Genomic DNA, 24585 nt, shown 5'->3' on the forward strand with positions numbered 1-24585 from the left:
TACGATATTTACAAAAAACGTAAGTATCAAGGAAATCTTGGTATTGAAAGTAAATTTGTTTGTGATCCTAAAATTTCGGACCAAACTATATTTCGGGGTCAATATCTCCCACTCGGTTTACACAAAATAGGTGATCCATATATCTAAAAGAAAGAGAAAAGGAGACCTACAGCTTTCATGTTATGAGTGTAGGAAATGATAACTTCTAAGAGGGGGTGAATTATGACTTCTAAAAACTATCTCTAAATTAGGCCACAAATAAATCCGTAGAACAAAACCTAGACAAATAACTTACTAGATTGTGTGAACTAGATTTTGTCTATGTTTTGGCATCTCTACCGTAAAATAAGTTATGCAACCTAAGTTCATTCTTATATAATCTACACTAAGAATAGTACATATTGCAACTTAAGTAGAGCAGAGAGTAAATATGGAAGATTAAAGAGCTAGTAGAGAGAAAAAATTCTCATGGATGACAACGGTATTTTTATCGAGGTATCCGAGACCACGCAAGGTCCCAACTAATCCTTATTAGTGCCCCTACGCAAAGGGTTGCCCACGCGAGGACCAAGCACCACGGTCGAGTAACTCTGTACAGAGACACGGCCTTCTCCACGCGCAAGTGGTGCTCCGCTTCTAGCTCATCTCAGACGCTCCTCGTGTCTCCACTATCGAGCTTTCGACCGAAACTTTGTGGGTCTCATTCCCTCCGGTACATGGTGGCGGCCATGTCACAAACACGGTTGACACGGTCTCGCAAGACTTTCACCCCACTTAGTACAATATTACAATGGCTTACGTAAGAGCTTAGAGGTTTTGTAGGTTTTTCTAAACTCACTCAACTAACTAGAAAGCAAACGCATAAGGTCTAATGTGAAAGCATCTAGGCCCCTGGTTGGTTTTAGTGATTAATGACAACGTAATATTATATGTGACTAACGTGTGTTTTGCAGAGACAAATGGTAAGTTAGGTCGCATGACAGGTATAAGTACTACAACGGTGAAAACAATCCCGGAGATAAGAACTCGAAGCGACGGCTAAAACGACGAAACAAAAGGCAAAGGTCTACGGAGTACGAGTGTCAAGGAGATGTGAACACTCGCGATTTAGTTAGGTCTTTTATTCTCTTTTAGCCGTACTATAAAGAGGGGTTGTCGATCAGTAGTTTGACCAAGAGAGTTCTAGTGTAGTGTTGGTGCACAATCACACTCACATACAATGCTAGGTGTCACTCTAGAACTCACACACAAGTTAGAACGAAAACCGATTTGAAAATCAGTTGAAAATCAAGAGTTAGGGTTTCTGGCCCTGGGGCACCGGACTGTCCGGTGTGCACCGGACTGTCCGGTGCACCCTCTGTCAGGTGGGGCCAGGCTGGTCCAGTGGAGAGGCATTCCCTCCGCAGAAACCCGAGAGCGCCTGTTTCGGAGTTGAATTTTAGTGGCGCACCGGACTGTCCGGTGTGCACCGGACAGTGACTGTTCACTGTCCGGTGTGCCATGAGTCCAACGGCTAGCTGTCAGAACTAGCCGTTGGAAACGACCGTTGGCGCACCGGTGGCGCACCGGACTGTCCGGTGCGCCAGTGCGCAGAAAGTTGCCTGTAACGGCTAGTTGGTGGGTGAGGGCTATTTATACCCCTTCCACCCACCATATTCAATGTCTTGCACTCCACATTTATTCCAGCACATTGCTAGAGCATTGCAAGCACCAAAAGCCTAGTGAGGAGATTAGATAATCTTAATCCGCGTTTTGTTCCTCATTAGCGCTAGTGAGAGCCACCTAGAGCACACACCACTTGCATTAGGCTTCTCTTGGTCAAGCGAAAGTCTACGGCTTGTTACTCTTGGTGATCGGCATCACCTAGACGGCTTGGTGGCATTGGGAGCTCGGTGATCACCGTGAAGATCTTGTTGGTGACCCGACTCAAGTTTGTAAGCGGTCTCGAGGGATCCACCGCGCCGGAGTGCCAAAGGATCATCTCGTAGTGAGCACTTGGTTCTTGCGAGGACCAAGGTGGAGCGATACCCTTGCGCGGGTGCTCCAACGAGGACTAGTGGAGAGTGTCGACTCTTCGATACCTCGGGAAAAATTGGAGGAGTCTTCTAAACCTTGCTTTACATTCCGCACTTAATTCAAGCACTTTACATTGTGTATTTGTTTAGCAAGTATTTGAAGTATTGTCTTAGCATTGTTGCATTTCTAGTATTATATTCTTAGTGCTAGTTGTTGGGGTGAAGTTGGGCTCTTGCTTAGCTCTTGCTTAGGTTTTAATTAGTATTGATTTTTAGAAAAGTCCAATTCATCCCCCTCTTGGGCATCGTGATCCTTTCATAATGGATACCAAACTTCAAGTTAGTCATCAGTAGATTTTTCAATTTAATTAGATCACATGATAACGAACATCCAAATGCAAATCCAAACTCAAAATGTATGCAAAGCAACTAGTCTAAAGCCTTATTTGGTTATTTCCATCTAAGGAGGTCGGAGAGGATTACAAGGAATTATGGCAATACCACATCATTTTTTGGCGAATGACCAAACTTTTCGCCGTGCGCACAAAGCGACCCCTGTCACGCGCTTTTTCAGTGAACTATTGCGACCTATTTAACTTGTATGATCGCCAGCTAACAGCTTTTGAATGAAACTTGGTGACAAACCAAACAGGTGTTCGGTTGACTACTGTAAAAAAACAATGGTTATATCATGGCGATTATTAGACATGGTTAGCTATTGAGTTTTCATGACATGAGCTATTCAGTTTTCGTGATATGGTTAGCTATTGACTAAATACCATAGTTTATAACATTATATTCAAATAATGTTTTTTAAAACCATGGTATTCTTAGAGCTGACCAAAACTAAAACTATAATATTATCATAACAATTGACTAGTAATGTAAAATCATAGTTGAGGAACATTGTTGTCAAAACAACATGCCCTAAGACCGTCTGCGGCAGTCTATCCAAATTTTACCTAAAGCACTGTTTTACACTGTTCTGCATGGTAGACAGCACTGTTCGCAAAGTAAAGCTTGAATATGTGTATGTGGATGGATAAGCTGCTGGAGATAAGCTAAGAATTCCAATTTTCAGATCCACAAACAAAAAAAACAGAATGTAGCAATCCGTCACTGTTATTTGGGACTTGATAAATAATACTCATACATTCGGGAGGCAAGTTACACTGAAGTACAACAGCAAACGTAGAGACGACATCCGTATCTTGTTGCTACCAAGGCCTAATAATAATACAAGTGCATCAAACTGAAAATTCCAAGTTTCTTCCCAAAACAAGGCAACTCAAAAGTCTAGCATATATTATATGTCTGCTAAATGCTTCTCCATCTATTCATTTCCATAGCAACCCTACTGCCTCACTTCCAACAAAAAAGAAAATAAACGAAAGATAAAGCAACTAATGGGCGGCCAAGTAATGTCAGTCTAGTTTTTACCATCACGAGAAACCCAGCTGACTTGTAAAGAAGGCCATATTTCGGACCAATGATGATTTTGACCTCGGTTAGGTACTGAGAGCAGGTTCCAGTGGCTCAGCAACACCGCTACCACCATTCAGGACTATCACCTTGCCATCTGAATCCACATCAACGATGGCAGAGTCACCTTCTTTCACCTCACCAGCCAGCATCTTCTCTGCCAGACTATCCTCCAGAAGCCTCATGATAGCACGCCGCAAAGGTCTGGCACCATAGCTCGGGTTATAACCTTCGTCAACAACTCTATCTCGGAACTTCTCCGTGACCTGGAGATTAATCTCCTTGGCCTTCAGCCTGTCAAACACTTCTTTCAGCATAATGTCAGCAATCTCCTTCACCTCCAATTTAGTCAGCTGCCGGAATACAATCATCTCATCCAATCTGTTCAAGAACTCTGGCCGGAAATACTGCTTCAACTCCTCGGTCACCAGGCTCTTGATCCTGTTATAGCTGGTGTCTTTCTCATCATAGTCAAGGTCAAACCCGATCTTGCGGCCTCCTTTCTCAATGACACTGCTTCCCACATTAGATGTCATGATCAATAGTGTGTTTTTGAAGTCAACTGTGCGCCCCTTGCTATCAGTTAATCGCCCATCTTCTAATATCTGAAGCATCATGTTGAAAACATCAGGATGTGCCTTCTCAATCTCATCAAAGAGAACAACTGTGTATGGGCGGCGACGGACTGCTTCAGTTAGTTGGCCTCCCTCAGTGTACCCAACATAACCTGGAGGTGATCCAATAAGCTTGGAGACAGTATGTCTCTCCATGAACTCACTCATGTCAAGCCTAATCATAGCCTCCTCTGAGCCAAAGTAGTAGGCTGCCAGAGCCTTTGCTAGCTCTGATTTGCCAACTCCAGTTGGTCCAGAGAATATGAAGCTGGCAATTGGCCTATTTGGATTCTTCAGGCCAACACGAGCACGGCGGATAGCACGGCTAATAGCTTTGACAGCCTCGTCCTGGCCAATGATACGTGTATGCAGTGTCTCTTCCATCTTTAGGAGACGGTCAGACTCATCAGACGACACTTTCTCCACAGGAATTCCAGTCCAAGAGGAGACAATATGTTGAATATCTGCCTCAGTAACAAGAGGACCGACATCACCAGATTCAGTCTCTGCTTTAATCATTTCCTTGCTCTTGTCAATAATGGCCGTAATTTGAGCCTTCAGTTCCATTTCTCGGTCCCTTAATTCACCAGCCTATCAAGAAATAATCATGATAAGATAAGACAATGATTCACTAAGATTACAGTTGCACTATAGCCTTTGTGCAGCATTCAGAGCTATTTTCCCCCGTGGCCTATGCATAGTCAAAATGATAACTTCAACTCACAGAAACAGTAATGGTAAGATAGCATGAATATTTGCAGATGCTAGAATTGGTTCACAGTTCAGTCAAACTGCATGTTTGCCTTATAAACCTTTCTATAGAACTCAGCATTTTTCATTGCAAAGTGAAAAAATAGTAAGATTTGTTTAAGCAAGCAATTAAGGGCAATTGGTTTGTGATCATGGGATCCAATGTCACTTTTAGCAAAAAAAAACTTATAACCCGACATCACACGATGTTTCAGAATTTTTGTAAAAAAAAATCATGTGTGCTGTTAAATTTAAGTGAACCTGTAAAAAAATCAAATTCAAATTCTTCTGCAAAATCAAGATTGAAAAAAAATACAAGGTGTACTGTTAACACAGGACAAACAATGCCAGATTGACTGTTTGTCCATTTTGTTTATTGACAACTTGAGCTAATTTGAAATTAAATTTCCAAGTGTACTTATCTTTGTGTATGTGTACAACATAGTTTTTTATGAATTTTTGTAACATTGCAGCAGGCTCGACTTAATTTTTCCATTGGTCGTCTTTTTGTATCTTAGTCCTATGGACAGTTTTATTTATGCTTGTTGCTGGCCACCATAGGGTGGGTTTTTGTACTGGTCCTCTTGGACCTTAATTTCCCTTCTTTTTAATATAAGGATGCGCAGCTCTCCTGCGTTTTTCGAAAAAAAAAAGTTTGCTAATGGGGATGCTGGAACCCATGGGCACAAAATCCATAGTCAAACAATAGTATACCTTCTCAAAATCCTGGCCGCGTACAGCCTCGTTTTTCTGCTTGGTTATCTGTCGCAGCTCTTTGTCCAGCTCTTTGGCTTCATCAGGGAGCTGCAACACCAAAGCTCACAATCAGCAAGAACAATGCAGCGAACATTGATTGCATTCTGAAAATTCAGTGTTAAATACCTGGGCATGCCTCAGCCTAACACGGGATCCAGCTTCATCAATCAAGTCAATGGCCTTGTCAGGCAGGAAACGATCACTGAAAGAAATAAAAAAACAATATAACTTATTAACTTCCATTTAAATCACAATCAAATGATTGACCTGCTTGATATAAAAAATAAATGTCGTTCACTGGAAAGATACATTATTTCCACACAAAAACTAAACTACCCTGCAGATCCTTCCATCCCTCTGTTTTTGTTCAGCTATAATCATAATGTTTGGCTGGCCCCAAAAATTTATATGAATCCTTGATGGTGGCAAATATAAGTTGTTCAAAACCCAAAACTCATTTTGGTAACAAATTATCAAGTCAAAATATATAGCACCACCATTGCCAAGTCCATGTGACTTCTTAGAAACAGAATTCAAGTGGATATATAACACACTTCTTAAAAATTTTGTGATTTGCAAACCTGATATACTGATAAGACAGCTGTGCAGCAGCAATTAAAGCATCATCTGTGTATCGCAGTTTGTGATGGAGTTCATATCTCTCACGGAGCCCTCTTAAGATCTGTATTGTTTCATCAACAGTAGGCTCAGGAACCTTAACTGGTTGAAACCTTCTTTCCAAGGCAGGATCTTTCTCTATATGCTTCCTATACTCATCCAGTGTTGTGGCACCAATGCACTACACAGATAAAATCATCAGGAATGTGGTTAATTTGAGAAAATTACAAAACTCTGGAGTCAGTCTAGATGAGAGCTTTGGGACCTTATCCTTATCCATAATAAACCACAGATATGAGCTAATAAGAACCATAATGCTAGAAGCCCGAGTCAGGAACTATACCTGCAGTTCACCTCTTGCAAGAGCTGGCTTCAAAATATTAGCAGCATCAATCGCACCTTCTGCTGCACCTGCTCCAATCAGTGTGTGCACTTCATCAATAAAGAGAATAATATCTTCATTTTGCTTAATTTCCTCCATAAGTTTCTTTAATCTCTCTTCAAACTCTCCACGGTATTTGGTTCCAGCAACAAGGAGGCCCATGTCAAGAGTAATAACCTAACAAGAGAAAAAGATATATACTGATGAGTCCTCAAAACAATAAAAAGGTGAACAGGAACACCTGATTATAAGTTGCAAAAAAATTCTATTCTCTTTTCACCAACATCTGATATCAGAAATCAATATAGATCCAAGAAATCCCACTAATGGCAGTCAACCCAGCAAAGTAAATTCACAAAACAATTTGGGCATGTCACATCTGTAGTACCAAGCAGAGGTAATCTTTTTATAAGAATAGACGAAAAACATTTGAAACACCACAGATGGTCCAAACCAACCTTCTTTCCTTCAATTGTTTCGGGAACATCACCATTGGAAATACGTTGAGCAAGCCCCTCAGCAATAGCAGTCTTTCCAACACCAGGCTCTCCAATTAAGCAGGGGTTGTTCTTTGTCCTCCTGCCTAAAATCTGGGTAACGCGCTCAATCTGATCCTGTCTACCAACAACTGGGTCCAATTTGCCCTGCAGAAGACACTGATCATTATTTGTGTTCACTAATTCCTTACGCAAAAAACGAGTAAACTGGGGAAAGAGGAAATACCTCTTCCGCTAATTTCGTCAAATTAGTACCGTATTCTTCAAGTGTGGGCATCTTCTGGCCACTGCTTCCTCCACCAACTCCAGCCCCAACAGCTTCTGTGCTTTCCCCAACCATTCTTATGACCTGAACATCATGTCAAACATCAGTCCCTGGCAATTCTGGTTAAGAAATTGGATAACAAAAGCATCAATAGAAGAGAATTGCCTGGGTACGGATGTTGTTTGGATCAGCACCAAGGCTTTCAAGCACACGAGCAGCAACACCTTCACCCTCACGAAGTAGCCCAAGGAGTAAGTGTTCAGATCCTATATAATTATGCCCTGATAAACCAACATAGAAGAACATAAGTAAGACAATTATGCACATATTGTTTTACAACAAACATAATCTCTCTCGGTGGCGAAGTTCAAGCTCAAAAATGGTAAATAGCTAGCCAACCCACAATGCTTGTTTTAATCATTTCAGGCAAGTATGACACAATAATCTGACAGTGATGTGAAAGGGCCTCTAGCGTAATGATTAAAACTTCCGAGTAGCACCTCTAGGTTAGGGTTCGATCCCCCTCGGGGGCGAATTTCTGGCTTGGTTAAAAAAATCCCCTCGTTGTGCCCCGCCCGCTCCCGGGTTAAGTCCTGCGCGCCACCCTTCGGCTGGGCCGTTGGGGAGTGGGCAGTGATGGCCCGCTAGTGATGGGGGCCAGGGTTCGGGGATTTTCTCGACCGGTACCATTTTTCAGTCGCGTAATATAATACCAGGACGGCAGTCTTTCTCTCCACGGCCGAGTTTTTTTAATAATCTGACAGTGATATCATAAAGTATCACTTGAGCTCAAGAAGAGCTAAAATTTCACCATAATCTTCGAGAATAATATAACAGTTACCGTTTCATGCTTGGCAGCTTGTGCACCTTATCTAAATACATTATACCAAAAGATCATTACGGTATGTATCAATAATTAGAATGACACTGTGATAATGCCTGATTTCTACTCAAACCCCACATGATTTAATGGTTCCCATAATAATTTGGCATAATTCTAGATCAATAACTAGTCAGGGGTTCAAGCATATCTGCACATGTCAGTGATCAATCTACAATGTATCCTTAAGAAGTGTCAACTAATATGCACCAAGTGTTTTGCATGTCTAGTATAAGAAAGTCAAAATAGGGTAACATACCATGAACAGAAAAACAAGAGTTTAATTTACACTGTCCAGATTAAAAACTTAGAGGTGTCAACAAAGTCCCCACAAAATGCATGTGTGTTTCTTACGATAAACACCCTAGTCTCATAGAGTAAAAAATGAACAATAGACAAGTAGCAACCGTTGTTTAAGGACGAGACAAGCCCATTTGATATCACTTGGTTTCAACTGAAGTAAAACAAATTTAAATCAGCAACATCTTCAAAAAAGTACAATAGTTAACATTCCACGCTTCTTCACAACTTATAGTGCCATGCTATATGAAAGAACATCAGTGTGTGTTATAATGAACTATTATGTTAGTGCTTTCTTTCTACTCAAATCACATACAACAGCTGCCCTTTTCACTTATATTTCTTAACGAGAAATCAGTAAACAAACATAAACTAGCATTTTGCATTCCCAGTAAAAAAAGGGGAGGAAGAATACAATGTCTTACCAGGAACCATAAATACTAGCTTTGATTAAAATTTTCAAGGTGTGTGAACAAAGTCCAAAGAAAGTAGTCCGATAAAATTATAGGTGGACATTAACCAACCAAACCTAATAACACAAAATGAGCTAACTGTGTAGATAGGTGAAGATAATACCAAGCTGACGAGCTTCTTCAAGGGACAATTCCAATACACGTTTTGCTCGAGGTGTGAATGGGATTTCAACAGCCACAAACCCACTGCCACGTCCAATTATCTTTTCGACTTCCACTCGGGCATCCTTAAGATTGATTCCCATAGACTTCATAACCTTCGCTGCAATTCCTGTGCCCTCACCAATAAGCCCCAGCAAAATCTGTTCTGTCCCAACGAAGTTGTGTCCCAGGCGCCTTGCCTCTTCCTGTGCAAGCATAATCACCTTGATTGCTTTCTCAGTGAAGCGCTCAAACATGGCACGGACCACCCCTCTTGAGGCTGACCCGCGTGGCCTTGCAATCTGGCTTGCCACGATTGATCCAAAGTCACGCTTAATTACAGACCTCGTATCCAAAAAGTTTGTCTGACGCAGCCCTTGGAAGCCACCAAGAGTAAGAGTCCTTGTTGGCGTATTCCGCACCATTGTAGCATTTGTTCTGGCCCTTGCACGCACACGGAACCGACCTGAGCTGCTTCTGTAAACGGCTGGAACAATAGCAGACTGAACAAGAGCGCCCTCCATGTTGAACTAGGAAAAGGCAATCCCAGACCTGTATCTACCAAGCCCTGAAAATTTGCAGAAGGAACTAAGTAAAACTGTAAATATCACAAAATGCTATGCAGATGCGGCAAACCAAACTAATTAAAATGGAAGAAAAGAGCTTGCAACTAAATCTGAAGGTGGCAAGTCAAATGGAAGAAAAGAGTTTGCAACTAAATCTGAAGGTGGCAATTCAGATGGAAGAAAAGAGTTTGCAACTAAATCTGAAGGTGGCAAGGATTCACGGAACTATCAAATACAATAGCAACTACCATACTGAAACGATTGCAGGTCTCGAATATATTATATTTCCTCGAATCGATTATGCATCCTTTCTGTGCCGACCCAGGCGCACACGCTTTAGAATCCCACATCGAATTAACACCCAACCCCACCCACCCAGCCAGGCGCCAGCCACCGTTCAACGAAACAGAGCCAAGAGATATGGTTGCTGGTTGAGACAACAAGACGCCCTCTAAATCGTATCAGCAGAATCTCAACTCTCAAGTGGGCAACATTTAGCCTAGGCGACGCACAACAAAAGCGACCCCGCCAGAGCCATCCGCGCTACCCACTAGGAAAGCACCCGCAGATGCGCCATGCAGGGCAGCCAAGAGATGAGCCGGCGGGACCAATTCCATCCAGCAACTCCTAATCCCCAACCACGACGCGCCGACAGACACCCTTCACATATTGAGACGGGGAATTGGGAACGGGGAGATTACCACGCCTTTGTTTCGTCTCCCGCAGAGGGGTCGTGGAGCTCGCACCGGCAGAACCGTCCCGACCCTACGCCAGCGAGGCGGGCGCACCCTAGACGCGAGAAGAGGTGGCGGAGGAGACGAGAGGGAGGGGGTAGCTGCCTGCCGCGGTAGTGGGAATTGGGAATGGAGAAGTCAGAAGATAAGGAAAGGAAGCGACGAGAGCTTGTGCTTTGGTGGAGTGGGTCGTACGTCACCCCATCCCAACACGGGCTTTTTCTCTATCTCGTTTGCCCGCGTGTACAGCCCACTTAGCCCATATACGTCCCTAGTTTGTGCAGCGGAACACCTTTATATTTCAGCGGCCTGGTTTGCTGGCTGGCTAAGCGAAATTTTGCGAAAGTCATTTTAACCCCCGCAGCTATTCACGAAGTCCGAATTACTCTTTGGTACGTAAGATTTGGGTTTTAGTCGGCTGTACGCTACTCAAATTTCCTCCGAAATTAGTGTAGAATGAGTTCACTTTTTTCAATCTCCCCTAATTCTAGAGATGTTTTGAGTTTGTAAGGGCTAGTTTGGTAACCTCATCTTTCTAAGAGATTTTCATTTTCTCATAGAAATTAGTTTATTTTCCCTTGAGAAAATGGGATTCTCATGAAAAAAATAAAGTTGTCAAACTAGCCCTAAACTATCCATTACAGCCACTACCAAATATGCTTCTACATTGCACGAAATCAAATAAGTTTTATACCTTGTTTGGATGTCGATGTTGGTGCACAGAATTGGGAATTGGAATAAGCTTTTATGAATTATGTTGTTTGGTTGCACATGGAATTGAGTTTTAGAATCAGAGAGCCAATTCCATGGTATTGAACTATAACTAGAAACTCTCTCTCTCCCAATTAAGAGTGTCACCCCTCTGTATTGCGTTGAATTAGATCACCCAGTTCCAAACTCCAATACAGTGACATCCAAACAATAGAAATGGAATTGCATCTCATTTCAATACCATGGCTGATTTGTTAGTTGTTTCATCATCATCATCACTAGAGCTACTACTAGATGCATACTCGTCATCATCACTACAAGATGTATATTTAGGAGAGTGGCTTGGTATGGATTTTTACCTTTTTAACCCTCTCTTGTCATGAGGCAAGTATGCTTGAGCTTGGGTAAGAGTGATGACTTGTTGAAGGACAATGTTGCAATGCTTTTCTCTTTAGAAGAGTCTGAACTCTCATCATTTGAGTCATATTCCTTCCCAATATGAGCTTCACCGCTATGCCTCTTCTTGAATAACTTTTATTCTTGACATAGCTCTTCTTCTCTTCGTTCTTTTCTTCTTTGTCTTTCGTCTTCTCATAAGGGCAACTTGAAATAAAATGCCCATTCTTGCCACAGTTATAGTGGTTTTTCCTTGATCTTGACTTTGAATTATCATTTCTTTTGTTGCTCTTATAGTTATGGTTCTTCGTCTCTTTAAGCTTCAAATGAAGAGTGTCATATCAATACTTAAGCAATCTTCACTTGATGATTCTTCAACAACTAGCTTGCCTTTTTTTCTTCTTGGTCCCTTGAGTGCAACATCTTGATTCTTTAAAGTAGCGACACCTTTGGACAAACACTTGACATACTTGGTTTCTTCTTCCATCATCTTATGGTTGATAATCTTGCCAAGTACTTCTTTCAGTGTCATCCTCTTGTAGTAAGGACTTTCTCTTATCAAGGTAGGTAGTGTCATGTTTTTTTACTGAGAAAGTCTGTAGCATCCTCTTCACTATTTCATGTTTGATCCACATCTTGCTTCCATAGCTTCTAATCTTGTTAATGATCTTCTTCAATCTTATGTAATCTCTTGAGGTGATTCATCATCCAACATCATAGATCCTACAAGTTCACCTTTAAGAAGCCATATTCTCGCCTCCTTATAGACTTGATACCCTCGTGAGCAACTTTGAGGGTATCTCATATTTTGTTGACACTTTGGGGGACCTGGCAGTGAGCGACAAGGTGGCTCCTGCGTCTTGGTCGGTGCAACGCACCGTATCGAGGACTTACATTGTCTTCAGCGTGCACCTCCCAGTGGAGATGGGGTTCCTGGCCTCGATCTTCTTGGTGACGGTGAAAGTCGCCTAGAGGGGGGTGAATAGGCGTAATTTGAAATTCACAACTTTAAACACACACTACAAGCCGAGGTTAGCGTTAGAACTTAAATCAAGTCCGGGAGAGAGGGGAAAACAAATCAAATGGAAATAAGCAAATTAACACGGTGATTTGTTTTACCGAGGTTCGGTTCTAAAGAACCTAGTCCTCATTGAGGTGGTCACAAAGACCGGGTCTCTTTCAACCCTTCCCCTCTCTCAAATAGTCACTTAGACCGAATGAGCTTTCTCCTTAATCAAACGGGTCACTTAGACCCCGCAAGGACCATCACACACTTAGGTGTCTCTTGCTTTGATTACAAGTCACTTTGGAACAAGAATGAGGAAGGGAGAAAGCGATCCAAGCAACAAGAGCGCAAATGAACACGAACACACTCTCTCAAGTCACTAGGTGGTTGGAATGAATTTGGGACTTGGAGAGGTTTTGATCTTTTGAATTATGTCTAGGAGTGAATGCACTAACTCTTGTATTGAATGAGAACTTCAGAAAACTTGGATGCCTTGAGTTGTGGTGGTTGGGGGTATTTATAGCCCTCAACCATCAAATCGCCGTTGGGGAAGGCTGATGGCGATGGGCGCACCGGACAGTCTGGTGCACCACCGGACAGGCACTGTAGGCTGTCCGGTGCGCCGCCACGTCACCCAATCATTAGGGTTCGGGAGCAGTTGACCGTTGACGCCGTTGTCTTCTTGTGGCACCGGACAGGTCCTGTTCACTACCTGATGCGCCTCTGACTCTGCGCGCACTGTTCTTCACTGTTCATCTGTCAGCGGCTTTTGCAGTCGACCGTTACGCGAATTAGTCATTGCTCCACTGGCACACCGGACAGTCCTGTGGCGCACAGAACAGTCCGGTGAAATATAGCGGAGCGCGCCTGCTGAAACCCAATAGTGGCTGGTTCAACCCCGTACGGGCCTGGTGCACCGGACATTGTCCGGTGGCACACCGGACAGTCCGGTGCGCGAGACCAGAGCACACTTGGTTTCTTTTTGCTCCTTTGAATTTGATCCCTAACTTGAATATTTTTATTGGTTTGTGTTGAACCTTTTTGTACCTATAGAACATATATTCTAGAGCAAACTAGTTAGTCCATATATTTGTGTTGGATATTCAACCACCAAAATTAATTGTGGGAAAAGGTTAACCCTATTTCCCTTTCAATCTCCCCTTTTTTGGTGATTGATGCCAACTCAAACCAAAGAAAATATATAAAGTGCGGAAATGAACTAGTTTGCATAAGGTAAGTGCATAGGTTACTTGGAATTAAACCAATTTGATAATCTTACTAGATATGAATGGATTGCTTTCTTTTATTAACATTTTGGACCACGATTGCACTACTTGTTTTGTTTTTGCAAAACTTTTGGAAAATCTTTTCAAGTCTTTTTGCAAATAGTCAAAGGCATATAAATAAGATTGCAAAAAGCATTTTCAGGATTTGAAATTTCTCCCCCTGTTTCAAATGTTTTTCCTTTGACTAAACAAAACTCCCCCTGAATGAAATTCTCCTCTTAGCTTTCAAGAGGGTTTTGAGATATATATCAATTTGAAATATAGATACCAATTGAGGAATACCGATTTGAAAAATACCAAATTTTGAAATGGTGATGGTGCAGTCCTTTTGCTTTGGGCTTAATATTTTATCTCCCTTTAGCATTAATCGCCAAAAATAGAGAACGTTGGAGCCCTTTATTTTCTCTCTCATTGGTACAAGTAAATAAGAGTGAAGGATTATACCAATTTGGAGTGAGCGGAGTAGCGACGAAGGATAAATGATACCGTTAGAGTGGAGTGGAAGCCTTGTCGTCGTCACATACTGAAAGGGAAATAGGATTTAACCTTTTCCTATAAATAATTTTGGTGGTTAAATGCCCAACACAAATAATTGGACTAACTAGTTTGCTCTAGATTATATATTCTACAGGTGCAAAAAGGTTCAACACAAACCAATAAAGAGATTAAAGAAAGGGTTCAAAAAAGAAAGGAGCAAAGAAACCCAAGTGTGCCCTGGTCTAGCGCACAGGACTGTCCGGTGTGCCACCAGACAGTGTCTGGTGCACCAGGACCATACAACTCTGAACTCTTCACCTTCGGGTTTCTCCAGCGTCGCTTCGTTATAATTCACTGGACTGTCCGGTGTGCCACCAAACTGTCCAGTGCGCCAAGCGGAGCAACGACTATACAGCGCAACGGTCGACTGCAACGGACGCCTGCAACGCTACAGTGCTCGCACAGTGCGCGCAGAAGTCAGAGCAGCCGTCAGAGGTGCACCGGGCAGTGAACAGTGTCTGCCTGGTGCGGCACCAGACTGTCCGGTGCCACCAGAAGACATAGCTCCAACGGTCGTCTGCGCCTGAACCCTAACGGTTGGGTGACGTGGAGCAGCCACCCCCAACGGTTGTTTTGGTGGTTGAGGGCTATAAATACCCCCAACCACCTCCATTCCAACCATCCAAGCATTCATCACTCTCCATTCAATACAAGAGCAAATTGCAACACTCCAAGACACAAATCAAAGCCACCGATCCGATCAAAGTCTTCAATTCAATTCTAGTGCATTAGGACTTGTGAGAGGATCACTTGTGTTTCTTGTTGCTCTTGTTTGCTTGGCTTGGCTTTCTTATCTTTATCACTTCTTACTCTCAAGTGCTTTGTAAGCGAGGCAAGAGACACCAATTGTGTGGTGATCCTTGCGGGGTCTAAGTGACCCGTGAGATTAAGGAAGAAGCCTCACTCGGTCTAAGTGACCGTTTGAGAGAGGGAAAGGGTTGAAAGAGACCCAGTCTTGGTGACCACCTCAACGGGGACTAGGTTCTTTAGAACCGAACCTCGGTAAAACAAATCACCGTGTTCATCCGCTTTATTTCTTGGTTGATTTGTTTTCCCCTCTCTCCCAGACTTAATATTCATTCTAATGCTAACCCCGACTTGTAGTGTGTTTAAAGTTGCAAATTTCAGTTTCCGCCTATCCACCCCCCCCCCTCTAAGCGACTTTCACATACTCCATTTTCCCTTTCAATCTACGACTTAGTATGGAAATACACTTGAAAACACATTAGTCATAGCCTTGGTACTTAAGAAATATGCATTTGTACCAAATGAAAGAGATATGATCAAAGGTATACAAATGAGCTATGTGTGCAATGTTTCAATCAAAGTTCCGAGAATCAAGAATATTTAGCTCATTCCTAAGTTTGCTAAATTTTTTCTCATCTAATGGCTTGGTAAAGATATCAGCTAATTGGTTCTTGGTATTTACATAAGCTATCTCGATATCCCCCCTTTATTGGTGATCCCTCAGAAAGTGATATCGAATGTCTTTGTGCTTAGTGCGGCTGTGTTCAACGGGATTATCCGCCATGTGGATTGCACTCTCATTGTCACATAGGAGAGGGACTTTGCTCAATTTGTATCCATAGTCCCTGAGGGTTTGCCTCATCCAAAGTAATTGCGCACAACAATGGCCTGCGACAATATACTCAGCTTTGGCAGTGGAAAGAGCTACTGAGTTTTGTTTCTTTGACGCCCATGACACCAGGGATGTCCCCAGAAACTAACAAGTCCCTGATGTGCTCTTCCTATCTATTTTACACCCTGCCCCATCGACATCGGAATATCCTATTAAGTCAAAAGTGGATCCCTTGGGGTACCAAAGCCCAAACTTAGGAGTGTAAACTAAATACCTCATGATTCTCTTCACGGCCCTAAGGTGAACTTCCTTAGGATCGGCTTCGAACCTTGCACACATGCATACGAAAAGCATAATATCCGGTCGAGATGCACATAAGTAGAGTAAAGATCCTATCATCGACCAATATACCTTTTGATCTACGAATTTACCTCCCATGTCGAGGTCGAGATGCCCATTGGTTCCCATGGGTGTCTTGATGGGTTTGCCATCCTTCATCCCAATCTTCTTAAGAATGTCTTGAATGTACTTTGTTTGACTGATGAAGGTGTCATCTTGGAGTTGCTTGATTTGAAATCCTAGGAAATACTTCAACTCCCCTATCATTGACATCTCGAATTTTTGAATCATGATCCTACTAAACTCTTCACAAGTTGATTTGTTAGTAGACCCAAATATAATATCATCAACATAAATTTGGCATACAAACAAATCTTTTGCAATTGTTTTAGTAAAGAGTGTAGGATCGGTTTTTCCGACTTTGAAGCCATTAGTGATAAGAAAATCTCGCAGGCATTCATACCATGCTCTTGGGGCTTGCTTGAGCCTATAAAGCGCATTTGAGAGTTTGTAGACATAGTTAGAGTACTCACTATCTTCAAAGTCGGGAGGTTGCTCAACATAGACCTCTTCCTTGATTGGTCCATTGAGGAAGGCACTTTTCACATCCATTTGATAGAGCTTAAAGCCATGGTAAGTAGCATAGGCAAGTAATATGCGAATTGACTCAAGCCTAGCTATGGGTGCATAAGTTTCATCAAAGTCCAAACCTTCTACTTGTGAATAACCTTTGGCCACAAGTCGGTCTTTGTTCCTTGTCACCACACCATGCTGATCTTGCTTGTTGCGGAATACCCATTTGTTACCTACAACATTTTGGTTAGAACGTGGACCTAAATGCCATACCTCATTCCTCGTGAAGTTGTTGAGCTCCTCTTGCATTGCCAGCACCCAATCCAGATCTCGTATGCATCCTCTATCCTGTATGGCTCAATAGAGGAAACAAAAGAGTAATGCTCACAAAAATGTGCAACTCGAGATCTAGTGGTTACCCCCTTATGGATGTCACCAAGGATGGTGTTGACGGGGTGATCTCGTTGAATTGCTTGGTGGACTCTTGGGTGTGGTGGTCTTTGACCCTGAATTTCTTGCTCATCTCCCTTGTCTTTATCATTATCATCTCCCGCTTGATCATTGTCCTCCTCTTGAGGTGGCTCATCCTCTTGATGTTCATCTTCATCATTTTGACCTTGATCCTCATCTTGGGTGGGCGAAGATGCTTGCATGGAAGATGATGGTTGATCTCGTGCTTGTGTGGGCTCTTCAGATTCCTTAGGACACACATCCCCAATGGACATGTTCCTTAGCGCGACACACAGAGCCTCTTCATCATCTAATTCATCAAGATCAACTTGCTCCATTTGGGAGCCATTAGTCTCATCAAACACAATGTCACAAGAAACCTCAACTAATCCAGTGGATTTGTTGAAGACTCTATATGCCCTTGTGTTTGAGTCATATCCTAGTAAAAAGCCTTCTACAACCTTAGGAGCAAATTTAGATTTTCTACCTCTTTTGATAAGAATAAAACATTTGCTTCCAAAGACTCTAAAATATGAAACATTGGGCTTTTTACCGGTGAGGAGTTCATATGATGTTTTATTGAGGATTCGGTGAAGATATAACCGGTTGATGGAGTAGCTAAAAGTCGCCTAGAGGGGGGGTGAATAGGCAAATCTGAAATTTATAAAGTTTAAGCACAACTACAAGCAGGGGTTAGCGTTAGAAATATAATCGAGTCTGAGAGAGAGGGCGAAAAACAAATCACAAGCAAATAAGGCGGATGACACCGTGATTTGTTTTACCGAGGTTCGGTTCTTGCAAACCTAGTCCCCGTTGAGGTGGTCACAAAGACTGGGTCTCTTTCAACCCTTTCCCTCTCTCAAACGGTCACCTAGACCAAGTGAGCTTTTCTCTTCAATCAAATGGGACACTTAGTCCACTACAAGGACCACCACAATTTGGTGTCTCTTGCTTTAATTACAAGTGAGTTGAGAACAAGAAATGGGGAAGAAAAAAAGCGATCCAAGCGCAAGAGCTCAAAAGAACACGGCAAAACTCTCTCTTCTAGTCACTATTGCTTTGAGTGGAATTGGGACTTGGAGAGATTTTGATTCACTCTATTTGTGTCTTGTATTGAATGCACTAGCTCTTGTATTGAATGTTTTGGCTGAAAACTTAAATACAATGAAGTGTGGTGGTTGGGGGGTATTTATAGCCCCAGCCACCAAAGTTGCCGTTGGGAGGGGCTGTTGTCGAAGGGCACACCGGACAGTCCGGTGCGCCAGCCACGTCACCCAACCGTTGGGGTTCGACCGTTGGAGCTCTGACAAGTGGGGCCACCGGACAGTCTGGTGGTGCATCAGACAGTCACTGTTCATTGTCAGGTGCGCCTTCTGGCACCTGGTTTGACTCTACGCGCGCAGTCCGCACTGTTCACTGTTCACTTTTGTAGTCGACCGTTGGTGTTGTAGCTGTTGCTCCGCTTGGCACACTGGATAGTCCGGTGCTACACCGGACAGTCCGGTGAATTATAGCGGAGAGCCATTTTCAGAAACCCGAAGCTTAGCAGTTGGAGGGGATTCTCCCTGGTGCACCGGACAGTCTGGTGCGCCAGACCAGGGCAGCCTTCGGTTTTCTTTGCTCCTTTGATTTGAACCCTTTCTTTTATATTTGTATTGGTTTGTTGTGAACCTTTGGCACCTGTGGAACATATATTCTAGAACAAACTAGTTAGTCTAATAATTTGTGTTGGGCAATTCAACCACCAAAATCATTTAGGAAAAGGTTTGACCCTATTTCCCTTTCAATCTCCCCCTTTTTGGTGATTGATGCCAACACAAACCAAAGCAAATATATAAGTGCAAAATTGAATTAGTTTGCATAATGTAAGTGCAAAGGTTGCTTGGAATTAAAACAAATTTATACATTCATAGGATATGCATGGATTGCTTTATTTATTTTAACATTTTGGACCACGCTTGCACCACTTGTTTTGTTTTTGCAAATGTTTTGGAAATTATTTTTCAAAGTCTTTTGCAAATAGTCAAAGGTATATGAATAAGATTTTGAGAAGCATTTTCAAGATTTGAAATTTTCTCCCCTTGTTTCAAATGCTTTTCCTTTGACTAAACAAAACTCCCCCTCAATGAAATTCTCCTTTTATTGTTCAAGAGGGTTTTAGATATTAATTTTGAAAGAGGTCATACCAATTTGAAATTGTATCAAAAATAAGATACCAATTGAAAAACTTCTTTAATACAAATTGAAATACTACATTTTTTGAAATTGGTGGTGGTGCGGTCCTTTTGCTTTGGGCTAATACTTTCTTCCCCTTTGGCATGAATTGCCAAAAACAGATACTTGTGAGTGAAATATAAGCCCTTTTACTTTCTCTCCCCCTTTGGCAAACAATATATGAGTGAAGATTATACCAAATTGGAGAACGGTGCGGAGTGTTGGCGAAGGGTAAATATTACGATGGAGTGGAGTGGAAGCCTTTTCTTTGCCGAAGACTCCATTTCCCTTTCAATCTATGACTTAGCATGAAATACACTTGAAAACACATTAGTCATAGCAAATGAAAGAAAGATGATCAAAGGTACATAAAAGAGCTATGTGTGCAAAATATCAATCAAAATTCCTAGAATCAAGAATGTTTAGCTCATGCCTAAGTTTGGTAAAGGTTTTCTCATCTAGTGGTTTGGTAAAGATATCAGCTAATTGTTCTTTGGTGCTAACATAAGCAATCTCGATATCCCCCTTTGTTGGTGATCCCTCAAAAAGTGATACCGAATGGCTATGTGCTTAGTGCGGCTGTGCTCAACGGGATTATCCGCCATGCGGATTGCACTCTCATTATCACATAGGAGAGGAACTTTGGTTAATTTGTAACCATAATCTCTAAGGGTTTGCCTCATCCAAAGCAATTGCGCGCAACAATGGCCTGTGGCAATGTACTTGCTTCGGTGGTTGAAAGAGCTACTGAGTTTTGTTTCTTTGAAGTCCAAGACACCAGGGATCTTCCCAAGAACTGACAAGTCCCTGATGTGCTCTTTCTATCAATTTTACACCCTGCCCAATCAACATCTGAATAACCTATTAAATCAAAAGTGGATCCCTTGGGGTAGCAAAGGCCAAACTTAGGAGTATGAACTAAATATCTCAAGATTCGTTTTACGGCCTGTCGGGTACCATAATTAGGGGTACCCCCAGTACTCCTAAGCGTGGCTGGAGAACATCTTCTAAAAATAAACCATAAAGACTAGTAAGCACGGTTCAAAGTTAAGGCCTCATCTACCAGGGGACGCGATCCCGTCTCACCCGAGCCTAGCCTCAGGCAAGAACAGTAGTCCCGAACGGACTCACGGCTCGCCCGAGGGTCCCCTCAGGCAGTGAGCGCACCCTCGGCTCGCCCGAGGCAAAGCTCGGGCGAACTTTGTCGTACAGCGACCTCGACCAAATCGCCTTACCACCGACCGTATCACGTGCGCATTTAATGCGGGGATCACCTGACACCTTATCCTGACACGCGCGCCTCAGTTGGCAAGGTCAAAATGACCGCAGTCACTTCACCCTTCTTATTGATCGTTCTGACAGGATGACGACACTATTCACCCCGTTTAGACCACTGTGCCAACCACCGGGGTAAGACTGACAACAGTAAGTCACCGCCTCTCCCGAGATCGGCCTCAAGCGCAGCAGGAAGTTCCGCCTCGCCTGACCCTAGCCTCAGGCTCGGAAGGAATCGTCGCCACGCCCGATCCAGGCCCCGGCCTCAGCCTCGGCCTCGGGAGGAGGTCTTTGCCTCGCCCGACCTAGGCCTCGGCCTCGGGAGGAGATCTTCGCCTCGCCCGACCTAGGCCTCGACTTTGGGAGAGATCACCGCCTCGCCTGAGATGACCTCGAGCCAACTACGCGAACCGGGAAAACAACACTATCCTTCCCGGCATGCACCCAGCTACGCGAACCGGGAAAACAACACTATCCCCTAGCTAGCCACCTCAGGCTACGAAGGAACAAGACCAGTGTCACATCAAATTACTCCAATAGCAGGTAATGATGATTCCCGGCATGCACCCATGACGTTGACCGCCCTCAGCTCTCTACGAAGGCAAAGAAACGTCAGCAGGACCTGGGGCCGCACCGCCAGCTACGCTTCTATAGGGCTCAAGCACTTCTCCGCTGGCCACGTTAGCACATAGCTACACCCCCATATGTACAACTGGATCACCTCCTTGTATCTATAAAAGGAGATGCCCAGGGCCTTCCCACGGCATGCTAAAAATGCTAACTCAGACGGCTCACTTCAAGGCAAAACCCTCTCTCCACAGCATTAGACCTCTCGAGAGACCTGGGAACCATTCCCTCTCTCGCGAAGCTTGTAACCCCTACTACAAGCACCCCGATGCAAGATAATATAAGCCTCATCCTCCCTCTAATGTTTCATCTTGCATCAACCCATCCGGGCAGGGACACGCAACATAAAATTCACTAGTCGGTTGAGGGTCTCCGCGGGTCCAAAACACCAACAGTTGGCGCGCCAGGTAAGGGCTCAGCTGTGTGTTGACAATACTTTCCCGTTAAGTTCCAGATGGACAATCTTCAGCAACCTCTTCAGCCCGGGACGGTGCTCCGCTTTGGGAGTCTCGAGTTCATGTCCCCTGACGGCAGCTACAACATGATACTCCTCCCCCCGCAGCATGACGGCAACGACGGTCGTCGGCTCGCCCGACGGAGGCGAACCCGACGACGACATCTCCCCGGGGCGGAACAGGAACACCCGGGTTTGCCCCGCCACCCTCCTCGCCGGAGGAGGGGGAGAACGGAGCAACCATGGCCAGGCAGGAGGCAGCACCTCGTCGGCTGTCGGACCAGAGTGAGTCGATGGCGCTGGCACCCCTACGGGGGACATGTCGGGTGTTATCCTCGCACCTGGGACAACGACGGGTGTCGCTTCCCAGCAACGTGCCAACCCCAGGCGAACTGATGACGCCAGCACCCTTGCGAGGGACTTGTCGGGCATTAGTCTCGCGCTTGAGATAGCGACACATTCCATCTCCGATGCAACTTCACCACCATCCACCAACCAGGAGGTACCATCAGTTTTCCATCCTGTTCCCTTTAGATTCAGCTTCGATCCACCAAGCGACCCCACTTCGACAAGCGCTTTCGCAAGGGCATATTCTGACCTTCCGGGGTACCATATGTGGTCAACTTGGGACCTACTGACAGTCGCCTCTACCTCTGGACCCGCGAATTCTGAGGAAGAGGATGACCCTGACTTCAGTTGGGATTTCTCCAAACTCCGTGATCCTAGTGCCATGCGAGACTTCGTGTCCGCATGTGACCACTTTCGGCGACTCTGACGATGGCCACAGCCTTGACGACGAGGGTTACGACCCAACTCGCGAGTGCTTCCACATCGATCAGGGGGATCACGACGAAGACAACCACCTCAACATGCCAAGAAACGATGACGCCCCTGCGCCTGCGTCTCGCGTTGAGATCCTGCGGGAGCTAGCTGAGGCCCGGGCCCCTACGGGGGGTCAGGGCACACAGCTTGAGCAACTCCGCGAGATGCAGACCAAGCTCGACGAAGAAACGGGGCGACTTATGCAGCTCCGACAAAACCTCGAGCGAGAGTGGGTAGGCCGAGCACTCGCCGGAGGAGCGCGTCATCGAGCCCGGGACGTCCAGCGCTGTATTATTGACGACGCCAGGGCAGGGCTGCCCCCGACCTTCGACGGGGCCAACCAGAACCTAGCTGCAGCGGCGATATTACTCCGAACAATGCTGGAGCCATCCACCACCGAGGGGCGACGTGTCCAGGGCAAACTCAAGGACCTCCTGGAAAATGCCACAGTCCGGCAAGCCGAGAGCTCTGCCTCCTGAAGGCGAGGATGCCCCTCGGAGCATCACGCCGCGTCCTCCTGACACACACGGGAAGCCTCGGTCCATACTGAGCACACAGGAGACAGGACCCCTGCGGCCCTGGACCGCCTCGGCAACAAGCAACACCGCCGCGACCGTCGAGCCCGCCTCGAGGAAAGGGTGCGCCGAGGCTACCACCCTAGACGTGGAGGACGCTACGACAGTGAGGAGGATCGGAGCCCCTCACCCGAACCACCAAGCCTACGAGTCTTCAGCCGGGCCATACGACGGGCGCCGTTCCCGGCCCGGTTTCGAGCCCCGACTACCATCACCAAGTACTCATGGGAGACGAGGCCGGAGTTATGGCTCGCAGATTACCGGATGACGTGCCAGTTGGGAGGGACGGACGACGACAACCTCATCATCCGCAACCTCCCCCTCATCCTCTCTGACGCTGCCCGAGCCTGGCTGGAGCATCTGCCTCCTGCGTAGATCTTCGACTGGGACGACCTAGTCAATGCCTTCGCTGGAAATTTCCAAGGTACGTATGTGCGCCCTGGGAACTCGTGGGATCTCCAAAGCTGCCGCCAGCAGCCAGGGGAATCCCTACGAGAGTACATCCGACGGTTTTCAAAGCAGTGCACCGAGTTGCCTAACATCACCGACTCGGACGTCATCGGAGCATTCCTCGCTGGCACCACTTGCCGGGACCTGGTAAGCAAACTGGGACGCAAGACTCCCACCAAGGCAAGCGAATTGATGGACATAGCCACCAAGTTCGCCTCTGGTCAGGAGGCGGTCGAAGCCATCTTCCGGAAAGACAAGCAGCCTCAGGGAAGGCAGAAGGAAGATGTCCCCGAGGCGTCCGTCCAGCGTGGCACGAAGAAGAAGACCAAGAAGAAGGCGCAAGCAAAACGCAACGTCGTTGACGCAGATCTCATCGCTGTTGTCGAGCGCAGGAATCCTCGGAGACCTCCCGGAGGGGCCAACGTGTTCGACAAGATGCTCAAGGAGTCGTGCCCCTATCACAGGGGCCCTGTCAAGCACACCCTCGAAGAGTGCGACATGCTCCGGCGATACTTCAATAAGGCTGGGCCCTCGGCGGAAGATGGCAAGGACCAAGGCAACAACAATAAGGAGGGCGACAAGGAAGAAGAGTTCCCAGAGGTCCACAACTGCTTCATGATCTACGGTGGGCAAGTGGCGAATGCCTCGGCTCGACACCACAAGCAAGAGCGCCGGGAGGTCTGCTCGGCGAAGGTAGCAATGCCAGTCTACCTAGACTGGTCCGACAAGCCCATTACCTTCGACCAAGACAACCACCCTGACTACGTACCAAGCCCAGGAAGGTACCCGCTCGTCGTCGACCCTGTCATCGACAACGC

The 24585-nt window shown here is 45.0% G+C and overlaps 1 protein-coding gene across 1 annotated transcript; it reads right to left on the minus strand.

Annotated features, from left to right (window-relative positions):
• Positions 1 to 3106: 3106 nt before the first annotated feature.
• Positions 3107 to 10867, minus strand: LOC103641592 (chaperone protein ClpC1, chloroplastic). The gene is made up of 10 exons (XM_008664931.4): positions 10441 to 10867; positions 9136 to 9741; positions 7545 to 7660; positions 7341 to 7463; positions 7076 to 7261; positions 6579 to 6794; positions 6199 to 6416; positions 5744 to 5819; positions 5576 to 5665; positions 3107 to 4702 (listed from the first exon to the last, which is right to left on the minus strand). Exons 2-10 carry the CDS (start codon positions 9695 to 9697, stop codon positions 3524 to 3526), a joined length of 2766 nt encoding a protein of 921 aa, XP_008663153.1. The 5' UTR covers positions 9698 to 9741; positions 10441 to 10867; the 3' UTR covers positions 3107 to 3523.
• Between the last annotated feature and the right edge of the window lie 13718 nt (positions 10868 to 24585).

Source organism: Zea mays, chromosome 10 (assembly GCF_902167145.1).
Source record: "Zea mays cultivar B73 chromosome 10, Zm-B73-REFERENCE-NAM-5.0, whole genome shotgun sequence".
NCBI classification, from domain to species: Eukaryota; Viridiplantae; Streptophyta; class Magnoliopsida; order Poales; family Poaceae; genus Zea; species Zea mays.